This window comes from Erigeron canadensis, chromosome 6, assembly GCF_010389155.1.
Source record: "Erigeron canadensis isolate Cc75 chromosome 6, C_canadensis_v1, whole genome shotgun sequence".
NCBI classification, from domain to species: Eukaryota; Viridiplantae; Streptophyta; class Magnoliopsida; order Asterales; family Asteraceae; genus Erigeron; species Erigeron canadensis.
The window spans coordinates 41,311,517-41,324,423 of NC_057766.1; the positions used below are offsets into that span (position 1 = coordinate 41,311,517).

Here is a 12,907-nt window from a genome sequence, read left to right on the forward strand (position 1 = left end):
CAGTAATTTTTCACATGACTTAAAATAATAATAATAATAATAATAATAATAATAATAATAATAAAAAAATAATAATTTCTTGTAAATCCTATAATTTCTAATGAAAGTGATTTTTATAAAAATAATAATAATAATAATAATAATATAAAATTTATATAATTGGATTATTATTTTATTAATATATATAAAGATATGTAACTAATTTTAATTTGATGTATTAAATGCAATGTTTGAGCATATTTAATATGATGTAATTTAATGTTAATGTTTGATATAAAATTCGTTTAAATAGCACATTAAAAATATAAATGAACAAAAAATTTGACTAAAGTTAGTGCTATAGGGTTTACTTAGTAAATAGGGGTTTCAATAGCATGTCCCATTTCTTATCTATATTTTTTTATAAAAAATTATCACACCCTTTATTTTTAGAAATAATTACACGATAGTTATATACATAGTTAATAAATTACTCTTAATAAACATCTACAATAAAAAAAAATTCTTTAAAATACCAAATTACCCTTAATAAATTAATTTACACTCTAAACATATATTATAATAATTAACACCTTAGACCTTTATCTTTTAAAATTTTCCACTATCACAATTACATCAATCTACACCACTTGACACCGCCAACACCACCAATAGTACCACCATCGACACTACTAGACCACCTTCTCCACCACCAACGTCGCATTGTGCGGGTACCATGTTCGTAAGTAAATTATGATTATTAAGATCTTATCTTAACATCAATAATCTAAACACCATATAAACCAATCTAGGGTATCTCTTAAATTTAATAAATTAAAAAACTCTTCGAATATGAAAAGTCATTAACTTTAATCTAATATAAATTCATATTCATTATTATAAATTCATAATCTAAGAAGATATATAGTTTTTTAGTTAGGTCATATTTTAAGTTAGAAGACTATTTTTACATCACTATTGGTCAATGACGGTCGGCAAAACCGAACATCACTGTTTGTATGTTAAAATCTAGGGTATATTTTTTGGGTGATGATTTGTACACCGCAAATGTGCTTTGTAGTGTTGTACAGTATAATAACGTGAAACACGGTTGATAGTGTGCGGCTAAAAGTAAGTGGTATACACATCAACACCCATATTTTAGTTTATATAATTCAACGAATTAAACGAATTAAAAATTAAAACAGAAAGGAAACAAAAATTAAATCCACTATGTGGGCTCCGGAGGTGAGTTTTCCCCAAAGATCTCAGGTTTGAGTCTTGGGTTTTTCATCTCAAGATATTTTCCATTAGGAGGGGGTTGGAGGTCCAGCGATTTGTTGGTTAAAATTGCCTTCAGCACGTCTGAATCGAAACTAACTTTAAAAAAAAAAAAAAAAGAAAGTAAAACTTAAAGCGGGCCTGATCTAAGTACATCATCTCATATCATACAGTATAATATCATATTGGGCTTACATATGGGTCATTCTTTAGCCCATAAACAAAATCCACCCACAGTCTGGTTGATCCCAATCTAATAAGATAAACCCTAGCTTTGAAATCTGTCGTCCCTCTGTTTTTTATATTTCCGGCACTCCAATTCCCAAACAGCTTCTCCGATCAAATCTATCGGACGGGAAAATCTGTAACCATGGCAGCGTCAGACCAAACAATTCTGCAGTTCTTTCCGTTATCGACCAGCTTGTCGGCAAAAGTACATCCTCTTGTTATCTTCAACATCTGTGATTGTTTTGTTAGACGTCCCGACCAGGCTGAGCGCGTCATCGGCACGCTCCTCGGATCCGTTCTTCCTGACGGCACTGTTGATATTCGTAATTCCTATGTCGTCCCGCACAACGAATCTTCTGACCAGGTTTGATTTTTTATATTTATAATTGATTATATTTCGTTTACAGTCAATAATTTATTAGAATTAAATTAAAATTGCTTCCAGTTTGTTGTAGATTTAGGATATAATAATAATAACGAATTATTTAGGATTTTGCTAAACATATGTTGTACCCCACCTACATCTAATTGAATGACAAATTCAATGCGTTTAGCACTACAACAAAATCTTTAATTATTTATGTGACACTGAGCTGAAATTTATATATATTGTATGATGATATTGGAAGGTGGCGCTGGATATAGACTATCATCACAACATGTTGTCGTCTCACCAGAAGGTTAATCCAAAAGAAGTTATTGTTGGATGGTAATTATTACTTATATGAGTTATATCTTACATATGTATATATATATTGTCATTCACTCATTTGTTTGCACTGTTGTTTCGTTTTACTTGTTGAATTATATATATATGTGATTATGATGATTATATTTGAATTTCATCTTGCATGATATGAACTTGAGTAATACGCTACGATTCTATATCCTAATTGAACCTCACAAAACAAGGGAACAATGACAGCTTAGGAGACAGTCTTTGTCTCTTTGGACAAATACATGAGATAGGCGGATTACCTTACAACGTGCTTAAGTTAGGAAATGAAAGTAGCTTATGTGTCTATCTATCTGGAACCGAGAAGTTTAGGTGATCTAAGATTTCAATTTGCTAATTTTTGGGGGTTTGCATAGGTATTAAATTTAGAATTTTACAACTTATGACTTTGGAGACTGTAGATATCGATTCTTGACTTTCTGTGTATACAGAGTTATTATATCCGGAGCTTCAGTTACTTGTCGTTGTGTCATCAATTTGTAGATTTGTTAGACCATCTCTTATGGGCTGTTTTTGCAAAGTATTATTTTGATATAAGCTCTTTGAAAAGATTTTTAATGTGAAATTAAAGGCTATTAAACAATAGGATTGGTTTCCCATTAGATGTTAAAAGTTTGACATTGTCTGAGATAGCACTATTCTCAACCATTATGCATTTTTTTCTATAAGACATGTTTAAATGGCAAATGATTTAGTTGCAGTTACTAAAGTTTTGCCCGTGTATTTTGTTCGTGGAAAATCCTAAAATGTAAGTAGATGAAGTTTTTTACTAATCTTTTGTATCTTAAAACATTTCTACACATGTTCCTTTTTGTTGCATCTAAATGAAACATCTTGTTAAGTCCACATTAGCCATGGTGCAATAATTACTGTTTTGTCCAGCTATAAAAGAGTGATTAGCATTTCAAGCCTGTATATGATCTTTTTTTATAGAGCATCAACTTATATGTAAGGATTTAAATACAAGGCTGTTATGGCAGAATTTTTACTTTTTATCTATTTTATAAAGCTGACAAGTGACACCATAGCTGGTTGGAATTTAGAAAAGAGAGAACCATAACTAGAGTTTTCGTTAATTGGTAGAAATATATCAGTAGTTATGTTCTAAGATGTTCTATTAAAGTTGTCATGTACTCATGCTTTATTTTAGGATAAAAAATTACTGTTTCTTAAAAGTTCAGTGATATTAATAATTGCGTAACAAGTCTGGTGACTCAACAAGTAACTAGATGAAAATATATGCAAATGCCTGCAAATGCCTTTGAGAATGAACGTATGCATGACTTACCAAATCCTTAATCTATTTTGAATAGTTGAGGGCATGTATCTACCCATTCTTCAATGATCTTTGTGATTTTAACACACTTCTAAATGGGGGTCTATGCTATCTCTCTTTGAATTAAGCCTCAAGGAGATTATGCTTTTCATTATACCATCTCTTAAACAATTTGGCTGATTGAACATTGACATAATTAAAGGGGCATCTTTGGAACTTTTGGTCAACTTGACACCAGAACGTGCTCAGAAGCAGTGTCCCTTCTTTGGGTTTTTAAGTTACTGAAATTGTCATCTGTAAAATTATTGTGTGGCATGTTTATTCTTGGATGCTTATATAATAGCTTTTTGTTGAACTTCTTGGCATTTTCCACACACTTGACACCCGAGCTTATGCATATGGTGGTGAAAAGTGAAACTTTTGTAGCCTTGTATGGTATTGTCGTCTGATATATGCAAAATGTTGGTTGTGGTTACTTAGATTTTTTCCCAATCAAAGGATACAAATGTTGGAAAGTACTATTCGGTTTTGGAGTTGCATGGGTGACTCTTTGTCACTTAGCAAATAAGAGTATCGATGTTTGCCTTTGGAATATTTGTCAAACAATATCTTTTATCTGTCCCGACAGTGTTGCATTTGTAGTCGAATATATACATACTCCTAACCCGGGTGGCACTACAGACGATAGGATAATATATTATGCGAATTGGAGATAAAATGAGTAATTGCCAAAGTGGCAAAACAGTAATTGTTGGTTTAATCTTTCAATAAGTTGATCTCTTCATTATAAAACTATTCAGGTTTTCAACTGGATTTGGTGTCACGGGTGGTAGTGCTCTTATTCATGAGTTTTATTCTAGAGAAGTTTCAAACCCTGTCCATCTGACCGTTGACACTGGATTCACAAATGGGGAGGCATCCATAAAAGCTTTTGTCTCTGTCAACCTGTCTTTGGGGGATCAGCAACTTGCTGCCCAGTTTCAAGAAATACCTCTTGATCTTCGTATGGTTGAAGCTGAGCGTGTTGGATGTACGTATTAATACTCCCTCTTTCCTTCAAGCATCAATTTAATGATTTATATTGGTTTTGTTTATTCATTTAGTAGAAAGTTTACAAGTATTTAATATTGAATTGACGATATAGCTGAAGATAAAGAACCATTTATAGCCCTGACAAAAATTTATATGCTATATAAAACCGGTAAAGATTTTACATGGTAGTGAGTCCAAAAGGGGTGGGTCCCTTGGAGTCATGGTTTGGGTATTCGGTCAAGGTGGGTTATGGTCAAAGGGGGCAATGCAGTAATGGTAGGCGACAATTTGTGGCACAGATCAAATTTGACCTGGTTGGATTAACATGCCGACACTTCTCCTATATCCTAAGTTATTTTATTCATGGTAATACAGTTACAAAAATATAATTCTAATTGAAAAGCATATATTTATACACTCAGAACCACGCATTATTTGCATGCATTTGTTTTTAATGAGACTTTTTTTTTGAATGACCAACAAAGCAATTATCATTATACTTGGTGAACCAACAAAGGAATTGGTCACCATCAAACACCACACCACAAAATACAAACACCAGTTCATCAAGAAGAAAAAAAATATACCATAATAATTACATCAAGCTAGCTAAATGAATGAAAATTAAACTCACACCGATTTGTCCAAGACAAGCTTTTATATCTTGATCTATTCTTTACCCAAATGAAGGATAAAGCTCGAATTTCCTCAATGATTAACTTCGCCGAGCCCCTCTTTGAGTTAAAAACAATAGTGTTTCTATTTCTCCATAGACACCAAATCGATGTTGCAATGACCGAATGGACAACTTGCTTCCACTCCACATCACCTCGTAGTAGTTGTGCTAGAATCGGTAGTTCTTTGACCGAGAAAAAGAAGGGAGATAGTCGGCACCATTGAGATACATGATCCCATACCTGCATAGCTAATTCACACGAGCCAAACGTATGTTCCAAAGACTCATCTTCCATACCGCATGCCCCACACTCCATTGATTGAATATGTACCGTTCTTCTAACCAGATTATCCTTTGTAGGTAGTTTACCCAACCACAAACGCCAAGCCAGGAAATTAACTTTGATCGGCACCCAGTTTAACCATACAAATCTGTTTTCTAGCCGTCCTTCATGAAGACTCTTTATTTTAGTCCTAAAGGGCCTTTACCGAATATCCATCCATATTACCGACATCATTTCTCCACCTATCATTTTCACCAACCCAAGACAAAGCTGCTAGCATCTCTAAAAGGATTGTAACATCAGCGTACTCCACCTGGTTAAGTTGTCTAACCCAATGGAATTGTACATTTTGACCCCCATTACTAATCTTCAACCTATCTTTTATCAAGCACATTTTATGAACTTCCAAATGAAACAAATTGGGGAATCTTACACATAACGGCTCATCTAAAATCTACAAGTCAAACCAGAAAGATAATTGTGAGTTTGTACCTGGAGTCACATGAAAAGTTGCTTGTAGATCTAGACCACACCAACAAAGTAATCTGATATTTTACAAATATGTTTCCATGGTCCTGATATTGACATCTTACTGGGGATAAAGCTCCAGGCTCTAGTTGTGTTGTGGAAGCACCATATGACTTTTCTCCATAACTTGTCCGGCTCAGTTTTAAATCTCCACCGCCACTTTGAGAGTAGAGCCATATTCATGTCTGAAAGTGACCCGAGACCGAGCCCCCCACTGTCTTTTGAAGAGGTAACCTTAGACCAGGAGATCCAGTTTATCTTTCTTATATTTTCATCGCTTCCCCACAGAAAATCCCTCCTAATCTTTTTGAGCTTCTCAACAACCCCCACTGGAACTCTAAACAATGAGAAAAAATATATTGGTGATGCATTTAGGACCGATTTGATCAGCGAGATACGACCCCCAAATGAGAGAGTTTTAGCCTTCTAAACGGATAGTCTATTCTTGAAGACATCAATCACTGACTTCCAATTACGACCCAAATTCATATTCCCCCGATAATCAGCCCCAGGTGTTTAAATGGGAAAGAGCCCATCTTACACATAAGGGTCTCCGCCATTGATTGCAGTTCAGGAGCATCCACACCAATACCATAAAGGAGGCTCTTATTCAAATTAATGCCCAGACCCGAAGCAAGAAAGAAGCATCTAAGTAATCTCTTCAGATTAATGAGACTGGATGGGGACCAATCGCCTAAGAAGACCACATCATCAACATACATAAAGTGAGATAGAGTTAGACCAGAATGCGAACACTTTAGCCCTTGGAGGATCCCATTGTCACATGCTCTCCTGATAACCTGAGTTAGAGACTCCATAGCTATAATAAATAAGAAAGGAGATAGAGGGTCCCCCTGCCTTAGACCCCTTGACATGAGAACTCGGAGGTAGGGGGTCCATTAATGAGGATTGATCCCCGACCCGAGGATAAGATAGCCTGAATCCACCTCCTCCACTTATCCGGGAAACCCATTTGAGCCATTATGGAATCCGGAAACCCCCAATTCAACGAATCATAAGCTTTCTTTATGTCTATTTTGAAAAGGAAACCAGATTTTTTTTGATTTCTTTAGCCATCCAATCACCTCATTGAGTACCAAAGGACCATCCATAATGCTTCGATTCGCAACAAAAGCCGTTTGTTCTTCACCAATTAAATCATCAACACAACCTTTCAATCGATTAAACAAAACCTTTGAAATGATCTTGTTTATGCAACTGATTAGGCTAATGGGTCTATAGTCATCATAAGATTGTGGATCATCAGTCTTGGGGATTAGAGTAATGAAATAAGAACAGCATGCCGGATGAATGGTCTCAGTCCGATAGAATTTCTCAAAAAGCAGCATCAGATCTTGTTTCAACCAGGTCCAGTTCTTCTTTATAAAGTGAAAATTCAGCCCATCTGGACTGGGGGCCCTGTCACCAGCACAGGCCCAAACCGCTTGTTTAATTTTGTGCATAGAAAAATCAGCTATTAAAGATTCCCCATTTACTTGTGAAACCTGCTTTAAATTCGGACAAACTAGCTTCGGTCTAGACAATCTTGGTTCTGAGAATTTCGTTGAGAAAAATTCGACTGCCTTGTCCTTTATTAGAGCCGGATTAGTCACCCATACATCATCTACCATCATTCCATGTAAACGGTTGTTTTTTATATAAGCATTCACAATTCCATGGAAAAACATTGTATTTTCATCGCCATCACAAGCCCATCTAATTCTTGATTTCTGTTTGATATCCAAAGCTTGTTGATGCTCAAAATCTTGCACAACCAATTTGCACCCGACTCTTTCAGACAGTTCCTCATACAATAAAATGCGCTCCTCGGCTATAAGATTTAGCTCTTCCAGCCTTTTAAGTTTATTTGGATATACACTCATTTTCGATCGTTTATGGTTCGAGACCCACACACGAATCTTGGACTTTAACCACCTTAGTTTCATAACAAAGGCAAGGTCCGCCTCTCCATAGAACCTGAAGCGGTTACTTTGATATTCAACATATCTTAACAACCCCGGAAATTCCAACCAAGAGTTAAAAACTTTTGATGGAATGAGACTTACTTAACCCGACAACCTCTTGGTTGATTTTTTACATCAACACCTGTAGACTTAACAGTTTAAACAAACTGGTTTTGGGTGAAACAGTTAAAATAATGTCTTCGATGATTGTGCCACATATTGATACTTTCTGCCTGTTTTTATTTTATTTATTAGCAATGCTCTGAAGTTTGGCCCAGTTAACTGTTTAGAGCTAAAGAACAACCCAAATTAACCATTTTACAGTAATTTGGATGAAGTTTTCACCACTGCATTAAATCAATGAGCCTGGAATGGTACATAGTGACTAGGCATCTTCCAGCTAATTTTGATTGATAGATGAGTGTAGTTATGTATGAACAATGCTTCTAAAAGTGGTTTCATATAGACATGACCATTGTATTCTTAATGTAGTGAACTTTGAGCTCCAATGACAATCTTGTGTACTGATAGTTAACCTAAAATGTGATATTCATGATTGTAGTTGACATTCTCAAGACCACAGCAGTGGACAAACTCCCAACTGATATGGAAGGAATGGAAGCTACAATGGAGAGATTGCTTGCATTAATAGATGACACCTACAAATATGTTGATGATGTTGTGGTAAGACTGATTCTATTCTAATTCTATCATCATTACAAGTATGTTTGCAAGTGAATGTATGTTTCAAAAATCTATTTTCAATCTTCCAGGAAGGTCGTGTTGCTCCCGACAATAACATTGGAAGATTCATATCGGATGCAGTATCTTCCCTTTCAAAGATATCCCCATCGTCATTTGATAAGCTTGTGAATGATAGCCTACAGGTAAAGTGAATATTCCTAAATAACCTTTCATATGATTGTTAGCATCTTAATATCATACATACACAAACACAGTAGTATTTATTGGGATCGTAAAGTTTAACCTGAACCATTGCGCATTTGGTGTTGATGTTTTCTTTTGGTTTTGTTGTAGGACCAATTGCTGTTGCTATACTTGTCAAGCATTACAAGGACACAACTCAGTTTAGCAGAGAAATTGAATACTGCTGCTCAGATCCTGTAATCAAATCGTGTTATCGTGCAGTGTCAGCCTTTTAGTGAGGTGTGGCTCAATATTTTGTTAAATCTTTGAGGTTGGTGTTGCTAGGAAATGTTTGTAATTTGGTTTTGGACATGTAATAGCTCATATTTAGATTATTTATGCTGCAACTGATTTTGATGGATGCTACTAATCTGAGGCTTAGATCCTATAAATCATCTACTGCTGTTGATTTCAGCCTTTCTTTTTTAAAAAAAAGTTTAAATTGGCATTAGTGCTCATCTTTTTGTGTTGGATATAATTCTTTGATTTCTGTTATGATTAAACTCTTCTTGCTTATCAGATTTTTCTGTTACTGGATTTTGAAATGTGAAACATTTTACATACGATGAGTATAGTTATGTAGCAGATTTCTTCCAGAATTATTATTTAGGAAAATGATAAATCATCCTAGCCAAATAGCTCAATAATCCTCCTAAAACATTAAGAAGATGTAATTTAGATTGGGCTAAATTTAGTAAGGTCTAAAGTGGCACTGGGTTGGACTGAACTCCACTTTAAGATTGAAAAACTTGATTTATTGGTAAGCATGAATTTTATTGTAACATGTACTGCATCCACTTGTATAGTTAAATCATTATTGGCGTATCACTTCCCCCTCCCAGTCTTTATTGTCATATGAAAAACTTCCATGTACACCAATGATACTGGCACCGCACCACTATGTTAACCCATAAACATTTCACAACGAGCGTGTTTCTCATATATATACACGTCATTAGTAAGTATTGCTTTGACAACAAGTTAAAGTTAACCATTGTTTTGGTCATGTGTCACTAAAAAAATTTTCACTTGTTTTTGTGTCTAACGATTTATAGTCGTATATATCTTTTATTCTATCAGTTATATTCTTACACTCTTTTAAGCTATCACATGACTACGATGAATGGACATCTAAAAGTATAATCAGCGTAGCCCATTTCACTTTTGGTCTACATATTGCAAAGTTTGTAGGATGGGCTGAAGACGACAGGTTTCATATAGCACACCCTTTTATGATAATTCGTAAAATCTCTCCATTTTTTTTTTGTTTCACTGGTTTCTCTAAAACATTTGCTTTAAACAAAAACCAAGTCACCTTCTACCACTTTCATTTTTGTTCCTCATTTCAAATCTCTCAAACCAGACACGCCATAACACTTGTGCATAGAAAGTCTATACATGAACCCTTTGATGCTAATGTCACAACGATGTAGTGATGTGGTGAACAAAAAAGATTGATACTAACGGTACAAAAACAATATAAATTTATAGATACAAGTTTGAGGAAAATAGGAAATGGGGATTCGCATGAATGAATAATGAATGAAGAAGCAAAGGGAAAAAGTTGGGAATGGTGGTCGGGTTAGTGAGGTTAGCATTAACAAAAGAAAAGAAATATGACGGAAATCAGGGCCGCCTCAATTTCACTCACGCCTGCCTGCCTGCCTCTCTTACAAATCAAAAATCATGCACACTTTACGATCACTATGACACTATCTCGATACTCTCCATTTCTCTTCTAGATACACAAACCAAATATTGACACAACTGGAAAGAAATAAATAAATAAAAAGACACAACTATCTTTCCACTTTTTTGACTCTTTTATCAACATTTTCACCATCTATATATTCACTTCTCGATCACTTGTTCTATTCCAATCCATCTACTTTTGTTACAACTTACTAAGATTGCTAAACACAATTAATTAATTAACATATACAGAAACGAGTGATGCTAGATTTACATACGATGTATATTTGACACGGGTTTAAAATCTACTACGATATTATAAGAAGTTAATACAATTGGTAGGAACTTATACCGAAATGTAGTCATTGGTGGTAACTTTGGGTTGGATAGATTATTATAAAACTGGTAGTGATCAATTTATGTATTCATATCTTTAGCGCCTCGTTACTACTTTTTAATGCTAATACAAGGTAATCACTCTTGCAACTATTTATTTGCAATAATAAACTATTAATTTTGCTTTTATTTTACCTTTTTCGTAATCTTCTACACTTTCTTTATAAGAAGAGAAGGGAGACAAAGACGGAAAGGAACCGCAGCCAATCTTAGTTTCCAAATGCTACAAGACAAAATCAACTAATAAAATATTAATCTTTGTTGTCTGTTTTATTAAAGTTATAACGATTAAAAAATTTGTAGTGGACTATTAACTACATATCAAATACCTATGATATTTGAAGTTACCCATTAACTAACTAAAACTATTGTCAACATTTGGTTTGTTAAAACGACAGAAAATAATCATTTTGTTAACATTATAAATAATTATATTAGAAATACGAAGGTGTATATTAACCTCCAAAAATTAGTTTTTCTCCCTCAAATATCTACTTGCTTCTCCAAATATGTCGACTACAATTTAAAAGTTCAGTTTTATCAAATAATGATTAATGACACTTTAGGAACCTAATCTGCTTGAAGCACATCTAATCACACCTTAAACTATGTCTGTAGCTATAATTCCTCACACAAATAATGTAAAACTCTCTAATAATCAACGTATATATATGGGCATTTTCCTTAAGATACTAGAAATAGAACAAACATTTTTGTATTACTTAACATATGTCACTAAAAATGATTAAATATTCATGAAATTAAATAGTATGTCATTTAGTGATAATAGTTGAGGATGGGATGGTCAAGGACATGGTTGGGAATTGGAGAAAGCAAATTGACCCTTTCACTTCTTCCAACAATTACAATCCGACCACATAAGTTAAACAACTTAATCCTATTTATTCAACCAATATCCCACACGTAATTTTCTTCTATTAAATATACATAAAATGTTCGTTCAAGATTATACACAAATCTTTCTCTGTTTGACATTAATCTACTGTTTTTTTTTGTTAGTTTTTTTTTTACATTAATCGAAAAATATTTCTAGTCAGTTGTATGTTTGACACAAATTATAATTTTTTTTTCTTGTTACTTTCGTGAACATTGATTTAAACATATGTTTTTAAATGTATGCTATATCTCCCGCTGACGAATTACGATACGAAATTTTCAGCAAAATTTTTTTTAAAAGAAAGATAAATTATAATTCTTTTTCATCTACCAACACAACCTTTTAACTTTTAACACTACTAATCACTTTTATCAACGTAAACATAGTAAAAAAGATATTATTCACTTATTTACCTTGTCCAGATCTTTTAAAGTTCTAAAAAGTTCTGTAGAGTATAGACCACCACAAAACCATAGTCCTGTGCCGACTGTCCGTGAAACCAAATGTTTGATAGAAATTTTAAAACTAGATATTTGACTAATAAATAAATTTTAACTAACCATAGATCATCTACCGCTATACATTCATGTGAGTAGAATAATATGAATCATACCCTCTTTGGAGTGATCTATAGATTAAAATACGAAAGAAAGAGCACACTTTTACATATTCGGAGCACATGGGACCATGGACTTTTTTTGTTTAGCATCATGGATTAAAATTCAGTTTTTATAATTACCTATACATGTGTATTCATTCTATATAATCATTTCTAATACACGTGAACCCTATATATACTAATAAATAAGTTGCGCTAACAAAAAGCTTACTTTATAATTTGTACATACATATTATAAATACATAATATATATGTATTTATAAGTCAACTTGTGTAAGAGTAAAATTGACTATATGACATATCTCTTAGGAAGTTAGTGATAATCTACTATGTTTATGATAATATATTATGATCATGCAGATTTATTTAATCTTAATTACCAAATATATATA

General features: G+C 33.6%; 1 protein-coding gene across 1 annotated transcript; it reads left to right on the top strand.

Moving 5' to 3' along the window:
• The first annotated feature begins 1,531 nt into the window (after nucleotides 1–1,531).
• On the top strand, nucleotides 1,532–9,368 carry LOC122603564 (eukaryotic translation initiation factor 3 subunit F-like). The gene is made up of 6 exons (XM_043776296.1): nucleotides 1,532–1,852; nucleotides 2,118–2,197; nucleotides 4,301–4,530; nucleotides 8,546–8,667; nucleotides 8,757–8,870; nucleotides 9,022–9,368. Exons 1-6 carry the CDS (start codon nucleotides 1,631–1,633, stop codon nucleotides 9,109–9,111), a joined length of 858 nt encoding a protein of 285 aa, XP_043632231.1. The 5' UTR covers nucleotides 1,532–1,630; the 3' UTR covers nucleotides 9,112–9,368.
• Nucleotides 9,369–12,907: the final 3,539 nt, after the last annotated feature.

Bases quoted from the DNA above. Each gene is read 5' to 3' on its own strand.
- LOC122603564 (XM_043776296.1), top strand. From the start codon at position 1,631: ATGGCAGCGTCAGACCAAACAATTCTGCAGTTCTTTCCGTTATCGACC. The intron at 1,853-2,117 runs GTTTGATTTTTT...TGATATTGGAAG, and splicing joins ACAACGAATCTTCTGACCAG to GTGGCGCTGGATATAGACTA. The intron at 8,871-9,021 runs GTAAAGTGAATA...GTTTTGTTGTAG, and splicing joins TTGTGAATGATAGCCTACAG to GACCAATTGCTGTTGCTATA.